The sequence below is a fragment of the Miscanthus floridulus genome, chromosome 17 (genome assembly GCF_019320115.1).
Source record: "Miscanthus floridulus cultivar M001 chromosome 17, ASM1932011v1, whole genome shotgun sequence".
Taxonomy (NCBI): domain Eukaryota; kingdom Viridiplantae; phylum Streptophyta; class Magnoliopsida; order Poales; family Poaceae; genus Miscanthus; species Miscanthus floridulus.
Genome location: NC_089596.1, coordinates 65950682 through 65970019, shown reverse-complemented (window position 1 = coordinate 65970019; position 19338 = coordinate 65950682). Strand labels below are relative to the sequence as shown.

General features: G+C 43.7%; 2 protein-coding genes across 4 annotated transcripts in view; one reads left to right on the top strand and one right to left on the bottom strand.

Annotated features, from left to right (window-relative positions):
- Positions 1 to 14786: 14786 nt before the first annotated feature.
- LOC136514961 (uncharacterized) lies at positions 14787 to 15578 on the top strand. The gene is made up of 2 exons (XM_066508659.1): positions 14787 to 15168; positions 15270 to 15578. Exons 1-2 carry the CDS (start codon positions 14800 to 14802, stop codon positions 15576 to 15578), a joined length of 678 nt encoding a protein of 225 aa, XP_066364756.1. The 5' UTR covers positions 14787 to 14799.
- A 645-nt stretch (positions 15579 to 16223) lies between these two features.
- The window catches only part of LOC136517701 (histone-lysine N-methyltransferase, H3 lysine-9 specific SUVH4-like), a 43624-nt gene continuing 40509 nt past the window's right edge, over positions 16224 to 19338 (bottom strand). For 2 of the 3 annotated variants that reach the window (XM_066511342.1, XM_066511343.1), the window contains 5 exons: positions 18897 to 19092; positions 18556 to 18661; positions 18294 to 18476; positions 17518 to 17751; positions 16224 to 16574 (listed from right to left, as the gene is read on the bottom strand). In XM_066511342.1, coding sequence (XP_066367439.1) covers positions 16461 to 16574; positions 17518 to 17751; positions 18294 to 18476; positions 18556 to 18661; positions 18897 to 19092 — 833 coding nt within the window. In that variant the 3' untranslated portion in view covers positions 16224 to 16460. Of the gene's footprint in view, positions 16575 to 17517; positions 17836 to 18293; positions 18477 to 18555; positions 18662 to 18896; positions 19093 to 19338 lie in introns of those variants that run through there. The other variant, XM_066511344.1, reaches the window with a different exon arrangement.

Below are 19338 nucleotides of genomic sequence, written 5' to 3'. Positions count from 1 at the left end.
ACAATTGAGCTTCTCTAGCATTGAAATCAACTAAGTATAGATTCTCATATTTTAAATCCTTTGAATATCAAGTTAGAGCCATCTACACTTATGATCTCTACATCATCCACACCAAATATGCACTTGAAACCAAGATCACACAATTGGGCTATCGACAATAGGTTGAAGTTCAAGCTCTCTACTAGTAGCACATTGGAAATGCTCAAGTCATTGGATATTGCAATCTTACCAAGTCCTTTGACCTTGCCTTTGCCATTGTCACCAAATATGATACTATCAATCCCATTGATCTTGCTTTTATTGATTGAATTGAACATTCTTGGATCACCGGTCATGTGTTGTGTGCACCCACTATCAAGCACCCAATGCCTTCCTCCGGCTTTATAATTTACCTACAAAAGAAGATCAATTCTTTTTAGGTACCCAAACTTGCTTGGGTCCTTGTAGGTTAGTCACCAAGGTCTTTGGTACCCAAATGGCCTTCTTCTTTGGGCCCACAATCGGTGTACCAATGGACTTAGCCTTCACACCATTGGCACCCTTATAAAGCATGTAACAAGAATCAAACTTGATTGAGGATATATTAGGTAGCTTGTTCTTGTTAGTCTTGCAATTTTGCTCTATATGCCCAACTTGCTTGCATCTATTGCAAAACCGACCATTGCCCTTTACAAAGCTCGCTTTGGGAGTGACAAAGGCCGCCTTGCCTTTCTTGGGGGTATAGCCTAATCCCTCTTTGTTGAGAGAAAATCTTTGGCTACCCAAGCACTTTAGCAAGTGGGCTTCTCCACCATAGGCATTGCCTAAGGCACGAGTGAGCTCATTTACCTCCTTCTTGAGATTCTCATTTTCCACCATTAGTGATGTATCATTCATAGGTGGAGTAGTAATGATTTTGCTACAAGAAGTATTAGTGGGAGCAACAATAATGGGTTCATAAAAAGATTCATCAATAAGATCACAAGTTAGTCCCACATCACATGTTACTATCACTTGCTCCTTCTTGGCTTCCTCCTTCTTGACTTGCTCAATGAGAGAGGAGTGAGCCTTTTCAAGCTTAGAGTGAGCTTTGCCAAGCTTCTCATGGGCTTCTATTAGCCTCTCATGAGTGGCATTGAGCTTATCAAAGGATTGCTCAAGAGATTTTAGCTTCTTGTGCAATTCTTTGCACTCCTTTCTCTTCATCTCATTGCAAGCGTGCACTTGCTCACACATATCCAAGAGCTCCTCCTTGGTGTACTCCTCATCATCATCCCTACAAGAATCACTTTCACATTCATCATTACTCTCATCATATTTTACCTTGGTAGGCTTTGCCATGAGGCATGTCAATGGAGTGTCGAAGATGGATAGCTTCTTGTTGATGGCGATGCTTGCTAATGCTCTCTTGAGATGTTTCTTGTCATCATCACTAGAGCTATCATCATCCGAAGAGCCATCACTATCCCATGTGACCACATAGCCTCCACCTTTCTTCTTCTTTTGAAAGGTCATTCTCTTCTCCTTCTTCTCCTTCTTTTCTTTCTTATCCTTGTTGTGCTTCTTCTTCTCATCCTCATCATTGTCACTATTGTAAGGACAATTTGCTACAACATGATCGGGGCTCTTGCAATTATAGCATCTTCTCACATATTCTTTGCTCTTAGTGTGATCTCTTCTCTTTCTTGCACCATAGCCCTTCTTCTTCATGAACTTGCCCATCTTGCGAACAAAGAGAGCCATAGCTTCATCAGCAATATCACTAAGATCATCATCACTTGATTCTTTCTTGGACTTGCCCTTGTTCTTTGATGATGATGAGCTAGCCTTAAATGCTATGCTTTTCTTCTTCTTGTCTTCTTCTTCCTTCTTGTCATCCTTGTCATCCCCCTCCCTTTCCACACGGTATGTCTCTTGTGTCATGACATCACCTAGTACTTGGTTGGGGGTAATGTCCTTCAATCCTCCTCTTATGATGAGCAATCTTAACATCTCAAATCTTGAAGGTAGGCACATCAAGAACCGGTGAGAGACATCATCATTCTTGATCTTTTCTCCCAAAGCCTTCAAGTCATTGACAATTACTTGTAACCGATGGAACATCTCCAGAATGCTCTCATCATCTTTCATTTTGAAGCTTGTCAACTTGTCCTTAAGAATATACAACTTGGCACTCTTCACCTCCGGTGTGCCCTCATAAGTTTCCTCCAATCTTGTCCACACCTCATTAGCTCTCTCACAATCCTTGATTTGCTCAAACACCTTGGAATCAATGGCATTGTATATGGTGTTGAGAGTCATTGTATTGCATTGCTTGTTGGTTCTATCTTGGTTGGTGGGATTGTCAGGATCAATGATAGCATAATCATTTTTGGTCACTTCCCATACTTGATCATTGATTGAACCAAGATACATTTTCATCTTTCTCTTCTAATAGTCATAGCTTGTGCCATCAAAGAAAGGTGGTTTGCCCCCCACATGGTTGAACACAACTTGAGCCATAATTTGACATCGAGGTTGTTAAGCCTTCAATTAAACGGTGACCATGGCTTCGATACCACTTGAAAGGTCCTAATATGGCTAGAGGGGGGGGGTGAATAGCCTATTTAAAAATCTACAAATCAACTAGAGCAATTTGATTAGTATGACAAATAGCGTAATGCAAACTTGCTCTAGCTCTACAAGGGTTGCAAGCCACCTATCCAACAATTCTAGTTGCAATGATTACTTAGGCACACACACTTGCTATGTAATTACTCACTAAGAGCTCTCACCTTGCTACTCTAAAGAGCTCAACTAGATGAAAGTAAATAATAAAGCAAGCTCTCAATTCTAATTACACTAAAGAGCTTGTGTCAACTAGTTTGCAAGAATAGTAAATAAGTGAGTAAGGTGATTATACCGACATGTAGGGGATGAACCAATCACAAGATGAATATATAGCCAATCACCTGGGAGAATGCCAAAGACAAGAGACAATCGATTTTCTCCCGAGGTTCACTGTGCTTGCCAACACGCTACGTCCTCATTGTGTCGATCAACACTTGGTGATTCGGTGGCTAAGAGGTGTTTCACAAACCTCATCCACATGATAGGACACCGCAAGAACCGACCCACAAGTGAGGTAACTCAATGACACGAGCAATTTACTAGAGTTACCTTTCGGCGCTCCGCCGGGGAAGGTACAACTTCCCTCACAATCACCAGAGATAGCCACGAACAATCACCAACTCGTGCCGATCCTCCACCGCTGCACCAAGCCATCTAGGTGGTGGCAACCACCAAGAGTAACAAGCAAAATCCACAGCGCAACACGAATACCAAGTGCCTCTAGATGCAATTACTCAAGCAATGCACTTGGATTCTCTCCCAATCTCACAAAGATGATGAATCAATGATGGAGATGAGTGGGAGAACTTTGGCTAAGCTCACAAGGATTGCTATGTCAATGAAAATCTACAAGAGTGTGAGCTTGAGCTGGCCATGGGGCTTAAATAGAAGCCCCCCACGAAATAGAGCCGTTGTACTCCTTCACTAGGCACACTATAGGCTGACTAGACGCTTCGGTCAGACTGACCGGACTCTAGACCCAGTGTCCGATCAACTGATATAAGCCACATGTCATCCTGCGTTCAACAGGAGTCATCTGATCTCAACGGTCATGACATGACTGGACGTGTTAGTTACAAAGTGACCGGACACTGGAACTCAGTGTCCGGTCGTTTCCAGTAAGGTTCCAAATGTGAGATTTCACGACCGGACACGTCCGGTCATGCTCGACCAGGACTCACCCTAGCATTCGGTCACTCAACTTCTCTTCTATACACCCTACGTCAGCGTACGTCAGCACTGACCGGACGCACCTTGCCAGCGTCCAGTCGCTTTTAGCGTCAGCGTCCGATCGAAGACCAAAACACGCGCCCTCTACTACCACTGACCGGACACTCCGGATCCAACCAAGGCCAGCGTCTGGTCACTTATAGTGACCTCCAAATTTTCTATCTAGGGCACCGGATGGCACCGTTGGACTGTCCGCACTCTACGAGCGGACGCTCCGCCGGTGGAGTTTCTTACCCTTGCACCTAAACTTCACCACCCTTGATCAAATGTGCCAACCACCAAGTGTATCACCTTGTGCACATGTGTTAGCATATTTTCACAAACATTTTCAAGGTTGTTAGCACACCACTAGATCCTAAATGCATATGTAATGAGTTAGAGCATCTAGTGGCACTTTGATAACCGCATTCCGATACGAGTTTTCACCCCTCTTAATAGTACGACTATCAATCCTAAATGTGATCACACTCGCTAAGTATCTTGATCACCAAAACAAAATGGCTCCTACATTTTATATCCTTTGCCTTGAGCCTTTTGTTTTTCTCTTTCTTCTTTTCCAAGTTTAAGCATTTGACCATCACCATGCCATCACCATTGTCATGATCTTCGCCATTGCTTCATCACTTGGAGTAGTGCTACCTATCTCATAATCATCTTGATAAACTAGGTTAGCACTTAGGGTTTCATCAATTGACCAAAACCAAACTAGAGCTTTCATCTTCTTAATCTTTTCACTGGCAAACAACTACTTATGAGGCGGTTGTGTGAGACATGCTTGGGCAGTTTCCTGCAGTAGGTATCTATTTTGGTTGACTAGCCATAGTGCTTCATTAGCAGTGGTGGCAGCTCTGCCTTCAAGATGTAGTAGCGGTTTGTGTTGCCCGGATAGCATGACCTTGTAGTGCTCTTAAACAATGAAAAGCTTTGCTGCATTTCTGGTGTGAGGCTCACAATGATGAAGTATGCTTTATTCAGATAATGCCTTTTCATTTAGCCATGTGCTAGAATTAATGTTTTTTGGTCAAATATGATTTTCTTGACTAGGTTTGTCTGGTCTTATCATTTTAATGATGCATGAGAGCATGAGTTTTTATCTACTCAACAAAGTACTCTTGGGATGGAATCTATATGTCGTATGACAAATGATTTTGTGCTAATGTTTTTTACAAAAAAAGAACAATTCAAGTTCCAAGTGGGTGTTCAGGTAGATGGCACTTAAGCCCTGATTATTTACAAATTTAGTGCATAGTTAAAATAAGTAACTTGTTTAGGTCATGCACACATTCAGTGATTCAGTATGCATCCTGTATGGTTCATTTTAGCATTTTTCACATGAGTTGTGTGCCTATCCGCTTCATCTAGTGCTGCAACTAAGTATGCTTGAAGGTAGAGCTGCCACCACTAGTAGTAGTTATGGACTCTGTAGCTGTAGGAATACTAGTGGTAATAGTGGTAATCTAATTTCTCTTTTTAGCCATGTGTATGTGTAATGTATCTCTGCAGTTATCTCAAATAGAACATATGGGTATAATCTTATCATTTTTTTGTTCTCTAATTGACTAATTGATAATATCTCCGTAGTTATTTCAAATAGCCTTGTTGTGCATAGGACCAACTAAGAACTTTTTATGCTTCATTACACCTAGCTAAAACATTATCGATGTCTAGCAGTTCTAGAGTTAATGTTAGTTTATTCAGGATACATGTCATCTCATGCTAACTCCATTAACAGTGTATGTGGCAACACTTTCTAAAAATAGATGGAGGTTGAGTTGTATGTGGTTTATATTCCCCCTTAGGATGGGATTTAGGTTCTATTTGTCACATCTTTTCACACAGTCATATTTAGTTAGCCACAGATCATTGCATCACATATACCCTGTAGGTACTGTCTTGCTTGCATTTCCTTAATTTTTTGTGGTCATCCAGTTCCCAGTCTTGCTGCATTTTTAAATTTTTTTTAATTTTTTGTGGTCATCTAGTTGCCTTTATTGTGTTTTCCCTAGGTGGTACTCAGACAAATCAATTTATTGTATATTGTTACTGATTTTCTCGTAAATAAAATCGTTTTTAGGCTGTTCATAATCAAGGGATTATGTTGTTTGCATCCTAGCAAACTGAGCGGAGAATGAGATTATTCTCTTACTACTCCTGAATTTTTGTACCATCTTTTGCCAGGATTCTCCTGTTTTGTGGCACCCTTTGACCTCAAATTAGGAATCTCTAGTCATGTTTTCTAGTTCCATTTTTCATTATATAATCTGAAATCATCTTGCACCGAGTTCTCTGTCATGTTTAATGGAACTACTAGTGCAACTTTAGCAGTCACCTATATCTCTGTTCAAGTAATTTATAAAACTCATGCAACCCCTTCCTCCTGTTCGACTGAGTTCTTGGGTCTGAGGAAGAGGAACCTTGACTGATTTCTGCCTAAAATTCCAGTCTTTTGCAAATTGCATTACCAAATCTTCGTCAACTACTTCTACTACTTTCCTACTACTACTATCTACTACTTCTACTTCTTCTGTCAACTACTTCTACTACTTTCCTACTACTATTGTCTACTACTTCTACTTCTGTTTTCTGTCAACCACTTCTACATCTGTCAACTACTTCTACTACTTCCCTACTACTACCGTATACTACTTCTAGTCTTCTGTCAACTACTTCTACTTCTGTCTACTACTTCTACTACTTCCCTACTACTACTGTCTACTACTTCTATCTTCTCTCAACTACTTCTACTACTTCATTACTAATACTATCTACTACTTCTACTACTTCTATCTTCTGTCAACTACTTCTACTTCTGTCTACTACTTCCCTACTACTACTGTCTAATACTTCTATTACTTCTGTCTACTACTTCCCTACTACTTCTGTCTACTACTTCCCTACTACTACTTCTGGTCTTCTGTCTACTACTTCTATGTTTGGCTAGCAGCTGCTCTATTTTATTTGGCAACCAGCAGCTGCCTTTTTTTAGGCAAACTCTCACCTCCTCTCTTCTCTTTTGCCTATGATGAAATTTCCAACTCCATATGTTTTGCCGAATCTCCCCTCTCCTCTCCTTTGTTTTGCTGATGATGAAATTGTCCCAGTCCATACATTATATGGAATATGAGTTGATGATCAAGAACTTGTGAGAAACTTGGCATCATTAGCAGCCACCCCTACATTACCTTCTCCTCTCTTCTCTGTTATGATGCCTTGATGCTCTAAGTTCATGATCAAATGATGATTGACATGTTTCTGAGGCCTCTACTACTGCTACTACTCATTTTTTTATATATTGTTGTTTTATAGGACTACTTTGGTTTATAGACCTTTTTTATTTCTTATACCTAGAAGTGATCTAGAAGTGATGCTTACTCATGAGCAAGCACTAGAGGACCAGCTAACTCAGGAGTAGTTCAATAACGAGTTAGAAAAGGATCTAGAAGTGATGCTTACTCAGGAGTAGTGTGACGAGGAGGAAGGGGGAGCAGAAGGAAGAGCAGGAGAGGCTACTGAAGGCGAAGAAGAAGAGGATGATGATGATGATGACTCAGAAGAGGGATATGAAAGTCCTGAGGATCCTTTCCTATGTGAAGCCAGAAGGAGGCCAACGGAGGAAGATTTGGACAAGGATTTTGACCCAAACGAGGAGGTAGAGAAAAAGCCTTAGCTTATAAATTTTGCTAAAGCTTTGGTTGTATTACCTCTGCTAACACTTTGACCTGTTGTATATACAGGTCCCTCCTAAAACTCGGAAAAGACGATGTCGATGTCCACGACATCTCACTGGACAAGATGGAGTAGAGGAAAGGAGAGCAGAGGCAACAACCACAGAGATGGATCATGATGCCTCTGCTCCACAACCTCAAGACACAACCATGACTACCAAGCCTAAGAGGAAACAAGGGGATAGAAAAGGAAATCTATATCCAGATAAGGCATGCTATGTGATAACGGAGGTTGGGCTAGTAGGGGAGATCCTTGAGCCAAAGGAATTAAGAGGATGATTTCGTAATGCGATCAGGGCCCTAGTAAGAGATAAATTAAACCCAGCAATCTCTAACTAGAAAGAGGTACTAGAGAACAAAAAGAATGAACTATGGGATAGACAGTTGAAGCTTAATTTTAGATTTCTAGAGGGTAAGCACAAACTGGTAAAAAATGCTTTTAGGATGATGGGAGAGTCATTCCGACATTGGAGGTCAGAGCTCAACATGAAGTATATCCAAAAGGGGTTAACTCCCTTCAACGAGTTTGACAAAATAACTCCTAGTCAATGGGAGGAGCTCATGACTCAGAAGACTTCACCGGAGGCATTAGAGCTCAGTGCCCGTAACACCGAGCTAGCGAAGAGGAACAAACATCACCATCATCTAGACCTTGGTGGCTACTATGCCAAGGAAGAGCAGTTTAGGAAGATGGACGAAGAGACCATAGCTGCTGGGATTATCGATGTGATGAATTTGAAGGTACGCTTAAGGAATTGGATATATGCGAGGAGTACAGAATCATCTGGCAGTAATCTTAAGTTTGATAAGCCGGAGACCCAAGAGGCAGTATCAAGGATACTAAAATATGCTGAAGACAAGGAGAAGGGCTCATTCAATCCTTCCAGAGAGAGGGACGAGCTTAGCCTTGGCTTGGGAAACAAGGAGCACACAGGCTGCACCAGGGGGCTAGGGAAAAGGACGACCTAGAAGCAAGGATTCGAAGAGGACAAGCACATGTACAAGAAACATGGCAGAGACCATGAGACTAGTCTTGAGCTCCAAGTGAAGGCTCTAGTTGCGAAGGCGCTAGAGGAGCAATGACTATCTACGGAGCCACGGATATTAGTGACATCGCCGGAAGAACTGGCATTAGTTGGCAGCCCTCCGAAAGTTCCTAGCAGCCACAACCCCCGTCGATCGCATACGGGAACCAACTAGTTGCACCTTGGTGTTTCTCAGCGGTCAGCAGAACATTGTGATGGAGGTGGCAATGGGTGTGACACATCCTCCCGGTGGCTTACACCACAATAATAAGATACCACCGGACTACACTAGGGTCGAGGTGCATACAGTGAAGCCTAAGTTTATGTAGTGGAGGATAGACTACGCAACTCCCGAGGGGCTGGTGTTACTCAGAGACGTTATGGGGTAGTTCATCATCTGGCACAAATGGGACATTATATTGACTGCTTCTTCACCGCCTCCCCCTCTCCCAAATTTGGAGCGAGTTGTTGAGGTCAGGGAGATATTTTCATCGTCTCGTGACCACCACATTTCTGAGATGTCACATTCTTCCCCGCCTCCTAGCGAGCATGTGCCTGATGAGATGCCACAACCTTCTCCAGCTCATACCGAGCAAGTGCATGATGAGATGCCACAGTGTTCTCAACAAGCACAGCCGATATATGAACAACGAGTGTCTCCTGAAGAAGGTGATCCACAAGAAGATGAAGACATGCCTGAATGAGAACTTCAAAAGAAGCATCCAATTACCATAAGGCCAGTTTATGTTCTGATGAAAGATGTCTCGTCGATGTCCAAGTGGTTTTCCCATGACCAGTTTAAGCATGAGAACCAAGTTAAAAAAGTCCCATCATGGGGTTCTGAGGAGGCCGTCACTAGCAAACTCCACCAAATTGTAAAGCAGTATCCAAATATTGATGCTATCAAATGGTCAAAGGATTGCCCGAAAACATATGAAAGAGGCAAGCCCTTCCTACCAAACCAGGACATTCAGCGCCTACCACTTGGAATGAGAAGGTTCCATGATTGGTCCTTGCGTGTTCTTCCAACGAGCATAGATCTCATACAAGCATGCTTCCCCACCGGCACATTTGGAAGCCCAACCGAGAAAATTGTCTTTGACTTCAATGACATGCACACATGCTTTCACCTGGGAGAAATGGAGATGAATCTAATTCACACGTGGTGCTTGTAAGTCCTTGTCCTTCCGATATGATATGAATGTAATCATTGAATTTTGTTGTAACTAACCCACGCCGTGATTTGTAGAATGCAAGTGCACATTGTCAAACAAATGCCAAGTGTGAAAGCCGGGTATCTAGACCCTCAAGCTATAGCCCAAACAAATTTTAATTACCCTAAACAGTGGACACTAGATGCCAAAGAGCTAGCTGCTGCAAAGACTCTTCGGGAGAAAGAGCGTATCCGTACGGCGAAACCAAGGGAAGAGTCCCTTAAGGTTGCGGCATACATTGCCCTAGCTTTCAAAACTCTCCAACAACACTCTACTATATGGCTACCATACAACTTCGAGTAAGTTCAACTCTATACTTAAAGCTTTGTTCGATATATTTTATTTGATGCAAAAGAGCTTATCTAGTTCTATGATTAAATCCATGCAGCAACCACTAGATTTGTATAGCCGTCGATGTCGGGAGGAGCATGGCATGGGTCTTTGATTCAATAGATAGGGACCCGATGACATACAAAGACTTCATATCGATTCTCAAGACGTATACATATCGACAATCCTCATTAGCCTATATGTTTGTATACGTACTTATAAAGTTCACTTTTGGATACTAGCAAGTTGTATTTGCTAAAATAATTCGAACATGACATTTAGGTTCTATGTCACTAATCATCACGGAAGACATGATCTAGTAAGGAAGGAAAAGCTGGCTATAAAAATACTATATACGGTAAGTGTAACTTACTTCTTCAGTACTCCGTTACATGGCTGTCAAAAGCATTACTTAATATTTTTATATGCAAAACACACAGTGCCCCAAGCAGAAGCCTGGGAGTGTACATTGTGGATACTATATATGTTCTATGATGAGTAACACCGGTGCCTACAGGAGACACCCCTTAAAGGTAAGTTTGAACCTCTTTACCCGTAGTATAAAAACTTCGTACATGATATGAAATACTAAACCGAAACTTCTCTTGTAGTGGAGAGAAGAGAAAGGAATGAAAAGAGACCCATACAAAGATGACCAACTCTTAGAGCTCGTCGGCGACCTTTGAAAATTTATATTGGACCAGATTGTACACGTCAAAGGCGCCTACTATTACCGAGAGTCTAAGTTAGGTACAAATCCTCAATACCAACACCTTCGTGAGACTGAAAGGCTAGCTCTAGAACGTTGATAACAATGTGTATGGAATTTATATATTTAATGATGGATTGTATATATTCTTGTGAATTAGACTTGTAATTGTAGTTTATATAATACTCTTGTGCTTGTAGTCGCGGGGCGTTCGGTAACGCGAACGCGAACACGGTTCGGAACGTTGGTCGCGGGACGTTCGGCAACGCGAACGCGGTTCGGAACGTTGGTCACGGGGCATTCGACAACGCGATTTTGAATTGTAAATTTGATTTTTTTTGCGGGAAAACGTACTGAACCGCCCCTACAAACAGATATTTGTAGGAGCGGCCTAAGAACCGCTCCTATAAATACATAATTTATAGAGACAGTTTAATAGGAATGGCTGGCCAAACTGCTCCTACAAAGAATTACGAGCCAGTCTCTAAAAATCGATTACGTAGTAGTGATACCTGGAACCGGAGGACGAGGAGGGCTAGTGGTATCAAGTATATTACTGCCTTCTTCTCGAATCAAATTGCGGGTGTATCAACCATGCACATTGTCTGGCCATATATGTACTGCTATCGCGTCTGTCAACTTTGGCTCCTTTATTTAAGTCGCGTCAATATTGTTTGGTTAAAGTTTTAACCAATTTACCTGTCCCGTTCATGCAGTCATCAGCAGAATGGTGTTCGTCCATTTGCTCATAGTTCAATAAGAGAATTCAAAATGGACAAGGAGGGTGGAGTAGACACGACAAATTGACTATACATGTACTTCGTTCGTTTTTATTTACATGGTGTATTAGCTTGATTTTAAGTCAAACATTTGTATATGTGACCATCGATTAAAAAAAATAATATATAGATTCTTGACATAAGATTTATGTTTTAGATTCTCTATAAGAAATAATTTAATAACGTAATTCATATGTTGTCAACTATAAAGATTTTTTTAAAATAGATAATCAAAGATAATAATGTTTGACTTAGAACAATGGTAATGTGACATGTAAAAAGACAAAGGGAGTATCATGTCAAACTCATAAATGATATACCTCTTTTGTTGCTGTCGTGGTTTGATACTATTTCTATACCATTTCCCCTTTGTATCATTATTTTTTTTTGAATTTCCGGAACAGTTTTGGAAGTTTAATTAGATCTCTCTCGATCTTGTTGATGTCACAACCTTCCTTGCATGTTGCATGCAATTTTATTGCAGTACGTATTTTCAAGAGAAGGATCTTGCCTTACAGGTTGCATGCGGTTTGATTTGATTGGAGAATCATGGGTTGGGAAGTCTCAGATGGGTTGAATCCATAGGCCAACGAGTTGGTTTAGAATGGGTTGAAACTGAAACATGGTTTGGTATGTGGTGATTTGCGCATATGGAGAGATGGTTGCATGGTGCGGGTTTACCAATCTCGCACGATGGATTCAGTCTAAATCACAGCCTGACAGCTCGTTAGCAGGCTCATCGATTCTCTCTTCTGCACCTCGGATAAATGCTGACCTGAAATGGTCTTGTTGGGGTGATCTAATTTTTGTGATCAATTTTTTGCAGGAAGAAAATATTGCAAGTTTTGCAACGGCCAATTTTTGTGGGTCGCTGGGTGCGGCAGCATGCAACCGTGGCCGAATGGCCATTGGCGCGCAGCGCCAGCGCGTGGGGCGTCCGGCGTCCGCCAGGACAGACCGGGGCCGGCCTCCGTGAATCAGTGCGCGCTGCTGCTGGCTGCTGGCTGGTGCGGCCGCTGCAGGTCAGACCGTCACAGATCACTACTCCATGGCTTCTCCAGCCCTCCATTGACCATTTATGTCGCGCTGTCTCCTGCGCGGGTCACGTTGTCTCTTTTCTCTCGCGCTGTCCCACTCCAGCTCCAGCTGCTGCAGTGGATTCGATTTCGAGCTCTGCTCTGCTGCTTCTCCTCGGTTCGGTTGGCAGCTGCATGCGCACAGCCTTTCCTTCCACGCCGAGCCTCCTTCCTGGAGCAGCGCGCCCGTCAGGCCGTCAGGCTTCAGGCGGCGGCTGCCGACTGCCGCTTCGCTCGATCGATCTCTGTGCGGGTCGGTATCACGAGCTGAGCAAGCCGTGCTTCTTTCTTTTCCCTGTCGGGCCACGCGAGCACTGTAGCCGAGTACTATTGCTTGCGGCTGCGAGTCTGCGACCGAGCACCACGCGTTTCACGGAGACGGGCGCTGGCCGGAGAGGATGCATGCGCGCCGCCCGCGAGCAACGGCTGTCGGCTGGCACCGCCGGGGGCGACGCAATGGATGGGACGCACGGTGTGTACAACCCCCAGACCCGGTCTGTCTTTAAACAGCTCGAATCTATCATACGAACGAGTATAAAGATAAGTCATACAACCCACAGACAGAGGATCCGTCTCTAAGTTGTTTAATGTTTTGTATGTAGCTAGGATCAACTATAAATAAATTTTATATACCATTATATTACTATTTGATAGAAAATATATAAAAGGATAAATAAGAGCAACATGATTACACTCACTAGTGCTTCAGTTACACATGTGAGACATTTAACCGGGAAATTCAGATAGCAGTAACATGGTCACACAAAAAATTAACTGGAAAGCATTCAGATAGCAATCACATGCTCACACAGATAGATAGCAGCTGAAATTACTGTAAATCAAAGAATGTAACACACCATCCAATTTTTAGAAGCTTAGCTGAACAAAAGTTTTAGGACATAATAGTACGGAATCATCTAGCAAGGTAACATGATAGATAAGCCCAGAATGACAGCAGATAGTTCATCAGAAAAAGACACAGACTTTAATTCCATTCCAAGCTCTCTTTAATCCATCAGGTGTAAATCATGGAAAGAATACATCTCGGAGGAAAGAAATCGATCGACCTGCTCCTCAACCAACTCCCTGACGCTGGCGGCCTCCGTCATGGCCGCGCTAGCGCCCGCCGCGCCGGCCATGGGCCGCGATCAAGGCCTCCGGCGGGGCGCTCCTGGCCACGGCCGCCGTCAACAGGGTCCAGCCGTCGCAGCTCGCCGAGGAGCAGCGCAACGCCACAACAGCGATAGCACCTCCCCGTGCGCGTGAGCGCCCGGGATCCGCACAGCGACGAGTCGAGGAGGCGGGCTGTACATCGCTGCTGGAGCCGTCTTCTTCGCCTTGGAGCACGGGACGTTCCCGTCGCCTCGCGAGGCGACGCCCGCTCCATCTTCAGGCTCGTACGGGTGTTTTCCGTAAAAATTGCATCAAAGGGAGGGGGTTAAGGGACGCCTTGTACGTGCCCTCAAAGCTGCAGATTGAGGGCCACTGCCGTCTGCCGGGCTGCCCCCTGGTTTTCCTCCGAGCTTTAATTGCACCACGGAATAGATGGTTAAGGGCTTGTTTAGTTGCGGTATGTAAAGTTTCGAGGCGGGTGTTAGGTGGTGTTTGATACTAATAAAAAAATAAATAAAAAAATAAATTATAGAATTCGTCAATAAATTGTGAGACAAATTTATTAAGCCTAATTAATCTATCAGCCTAATTAACTTATTATTAGCACATGTCTTATGGGAGCACTTCATTGTCAAATAACGAATTAATTAGGTTTAAAAGACCCATCTCGTAAAGTAATCGTAATCTATATAATTAATTATCTTTTAGTCTATATTTAATACTTTATGTATTTAAATATTTAATGGGATTTAAATATTTAATGGGATAAGGTGTAAACTTTCATGGAGGAACTAGACCGAACCGCACGAGTCAAAGCTGAAAACGAGACTAATAACAGAGCGTTACGATCGCAGCTTCCAAAGAGCACAGCATTCAGTTACGCTACCCGCTCCTTCATCTTCGCTACTAGCTACTCCGTAGTCTCCGGCTCCCCGCTCCTTCTTCTTCGCTACTAGTACTACTCAGTAGTCTCCGCCACTGCGCCACCCCACCCCACCGCGTCGCAGCAATGCCGCCGACGCCGCGAAAGCGGAAGGCGCCCGAGCCCGAGCCACGGCGGCGCCCGCCGTCCCTCCTGGAGTTCCGTGCCCCAGTGGACGGCGCGTGGTACGACGCGCGCGTGACGGTGCAGTGCGGCGCGCTGCGGGTCATGTACGAGGGGTTCCTCGAGGAGCTGGACGAGTGGTACGACCCCGCAGCGCTCGCCGCCGCCTCCGCCTCCGCGCGCGACGTGGCCACGCTCCGCGCCAGGTTCCGTGCGCGGTCCACGCCCCTGGAAGACGCCCAGTGCCGCGATCTCCGAGCCGGCGCGCTGCTCTGCGTCTCCTGCGCGCTCGATGGCGGCGACCTCAAGTTCTACGACGCCGTCCTCGAGTCCGTACGTTCCTTTCATTCCATCCTTACACAAATACGCACATGCAAATGACAATGCTGGTGTTTGGTGTTTGTTGACCGTGAAAGCTGGACACGCTGATGCAGGTCTTGACGGCGGCTCACGAGATCGTTGACGGCAAGGAGCGGTGCTCGTGCAGTTTCACGGTGCGGTGGTCGAAGGGACCGCGCGCCGGGAGCCGGGAGGTGGTCGGCGTTGAGCGGGTTTGCTGCGTGCAGTCCTCGCCGGTGCGAGACCCGGTGCTTATCGAGTTCCTGGACGGCGTGACCAAGCTGCTCAGGAACGTCAACGAGGAAATGGCGTCTCAGGAGATCCGCGCCGTGCCGGCAGCCGAAGGCGGCGTCCCTGCAGACGCGCCGCCCGGATTTTACCGGAAATTTGGGTCCACGAAGTAGGCAAGCAGCAAGCGGTTTGATGTGCATGGTTCTGAGGCTGGCCATTGGGTGCCTCTGATTTTGTGTTGCTTCAACAAATCTGATCATGCGCATACATCTTCTCTCCCAAATTCTCCATCCACTTGGTTTGAGTTCGGTCATTAAAATACTAATAATGTTTTGTTCATGGATCATGGTTACCGTGTCACCCTAGAAGGCCGGGTTATCTGGTGAACACAAAAAATGTCTAGAACATATGCAGCGAAAGCACAACTGAAAAAGAAAAACATGTTTTCTTTCGGACGCAGCTATTGCGCGATGGGTCGCACTATTGGCGAGCTCACGACCCGCCGCCGCCGCTGCCGGTTGGGACGGCGAGACATGTCCATGGCCCTCCTTTCCCCCTCTCCCGCCGCCACCATGGCCATGGTTGCCCTGCCCGACCACCGCCTCTGCCTCTCTCCCGTCCCCACCACCAAGCCGGCCTACCTCCCGAGCCCCTTCTAAAGCCGCTGGAGATGGAGACGAAGAGAGAGGCTGACTCCGCAGAGGAGTCACACGGTGGCGACGAAACGCGACTGTCACGAAATAAACTTTGCGTTTTCTAAAGTAGTAGGCCATAATGCACAATTCCATACCAAATAATACGAATTTGTTTCATCAGTGAAGACCACATGTTCGCAAACTAGCAAGAGTGCCTCATATCGAAATGGAATTCCAATGGATAGAATGTTCAACTACCCAGAGCATGCATTGAGAAGTTTCATCAGGATTACTTCTACTATGCCGCACAATGAGCATAACACTCTCTTATGAAGCATCCTGAAGACTGAAGTATAATCCAAAAGGACGGGCATAATGGAGTATAGTGTCTGAGTTTAATCACACAACATGGCTGAGAATCTAGTAAAGTCGTTTGCGGCAATCAGATGCACCGCAGTGGCAAGCCAGCTTCACAATATTGCCATCTGCCCCAGTGACACTGTCCAGCCGATACCCGTAGTCGTACGAGAGCTCCTGCAACAGTAACATGGTAATCTTGGTTAAAAAAAACTGGGGGAAAAGGAATACATTAGATCGGCAAAACATTTTATTTGACCAAAGTCAGCAAACCAACAGCAGGAAGATAGAAGGCATATTATGGTACACCGGTTGCACAAATGATACATGATCATATGTTTTTCAATTCACTATGGTTAGGTGAGACAATCATGCAAGTTCAAGGGCCTGTTAAAGGAAATTGTAAGTTCAAAGGGTGTGGTCGTGAAACAATCTTGCAAGTTTGGGGGCTTTTAGTGCATTTTTTTTTAATAAAACAACTACTACTTAACAAGCCTAGCCCAGTTTGGTTGAGGGTGTACATGATGTACGTCCATACCATCTAGATTGAAGTCCTTGTTAAGGCGAATTTAGGTACCAATCTTGTTCTTAATATAAAACCACTATTTTCTCCTAGCTTGGTCTACCTTTTCTTTTTCTTTAAAGAACTTCTCTTTACATATGTAGTCCTCTAGTAACATAACTGTATCTTATGTGTTTGTTTGGTACAACTCCAGCTCTAAGAATTTCTAAAGATAGGGATAGGGCCGGAGCTCAGGGCACATTAAAGGTGTTTTGTTAAACAAATTTAATCTTATTTTGGACTTAGTCTAGACCACTTAATTTTATCTCCATGGATCTTGGAGGTAGAGCGATGCCCAACAGGCCTAATATATGAGTGCAACTGCATTATGTTTTGAAAGCCGAGAAAAAACATGGTTGAACAGAAAAGAATGTAACATGGAAATAAATGAACCAGTCATTATTAAATGATTACTACTTTTAAGTCAAATTACTAATAACTAAATGCTGTCGCTTCAACATGTATGATTTAATCCTAACTGAATTTCTAAACATGTTTTGGCATTTTCAACCGGGGGGGGGGGGGGGGGGGGGGGGGTGATTAGTGATGAAGGCTCACCTGAAGCGGGGGTATGGTATCAGCAGCAAAAAGCATAACTTTTGCTAGCTTGATGTCGCTATGTGAGCTCAACACACACTGGATGAAAAGATTGGGTTGGCAACTGTGATTTATGAACCTTGCAATGTTGCCAACAGAACCAGCATCAATGCAATATTCAGGTGTCCGAGATGCCACCTCCGAGCCATGCTCAGAATGAAGTGATGCCATGTGCAGTTCCGAGCCAGCCCTTTGCTGTAAAAAAAAAAACAATTAAACAGCATTGAGATCACCTCTCTAGTACAACGAAACGCAGTGCAGTTCCGAGCCAGCCCTTTGCTGTAAAAAAAACAATTAAACAGCATTGAGATCACCTCTCTAGTACAACGAAACGCAGCTCTCCTGCGTTTTCGAAGAAAAAAAACAGCATTGTAACTATATGTGTTCAGACACCACATGGCATTTCAACAAGGGGAAAGAATGACAATATTTTCCTTTTAGAAGAAAAATAATGACAACTTCAAGCAGGGACAGAGCAGCTCAGCATTTTTCTAATATTTCTGCTGCTTCGTCGATATCAATGAATAAAAATTACTTGTGAAGCAACCAAAATCAACATAAGACCAGGTACTTGTGCTATCACAAAGTATCAATGGCTCTTTTAAGAGTTAAGATTTGTCCAAAAGATGAGAATCAAGGTTAGAATGGTTTCACTTCCAAAAAGAAAATCCACCACAAAAAAGGGGGTCCAATAGAACAGTTCCGTTTAACCAGCAAACAAAGAAAACATCCAATACCTCTCTTCCATCCAGCCCTTCCATTGTTTGAAGACAATCTATATCAAATATGTAGTTGTTCTCCAACAATCCTTCGACTTCTGTAGTCCTCCTTAATACCCCAGTGTACTCGCAAATTAAGGCCCCAGGAAGAATAGTGTCCCAGGTCCTAACACCCCAACCTTTTGATTTTGTCTTGAATACCTGGATTCACAATTCATTAAACATTGTAAAGAAAAATGAAGCATGATAACCAACACAAAAGACTAAAGAAAATAATAACCTCCAGGCGATACTTCAATCCCTGCTGGGAGGTTCTATTAACACAGTTGCAGTGGCAGGTACAAGTAGTACCACACTCATACACAACAGGCTTTGGCTCCACTAACCTGAATGTTAACCAAATGGTAAAAATTTAGAGTGCGATACAAGAAAGTGAAAAAGAAAACTTAATATCCAATTAGGGCACTACCCCCACCCCCCCCAAAAAATTAAAAACACCCCCACCCACCTCGCAACACCGGCCCACGGCCCAACCACCCACAGACAATGAAAGTAACTGTTTTCAGTCAACATGTTTCCAGCCAGCAAAACACAACAAAAATCTTAAGCAGGAAATCTTACCTTCCAATACTATTATGTTTAGAACCATTGCGCTTAGAACTTTTCCTTTGCGTGGATACATAAGGTAGATCAGAACCGTTGCGCTTAGCACAATCACAATTTTTAGAGCTAGAACAATCTCTGCAGTCACAACCGGTTCTATCAATTGGTATCTTGATATCTTTTGGAATCTGCAGCAACTTAGAGTACACAAAACCTACAATGTGTGAAAGGCACGAAATAGATCAAACTCTGTTCATTAGTTTTTAACATTTATGTTACAGCCAAGCAACACTTATTACTCAAAATCCAAGTTGTAGTAAAAGAAGAGAAAAGATCAAATAACCTCAAACATTAAAAGAAGCAATCGATCTTCCAACACAAGTAGCAGAAAACAAGGACAATTGCATAACTTAATAATGAATGAAGTTCAAAAAATGTGCAACAGAGCTAATAACAGTGG

Bases quoted from the DNA above. Each gene is read 5' to 3' on its own strand.
- LOC136514961 (XM_066508659.1), top strand. From the start codon at position 14,800: ATGCCGCCGACGCCGCGAAAGCGGAAGGCGCCCGAGCCCGAGCCACGG. The intron at 15,169-15,269 runs GTACGTTCCTTT...ACGCTGATGCAG, and splicing joins ACGACGCCGTCCTCGAGTCC to GTCTTGACGGCGGCTCACGA.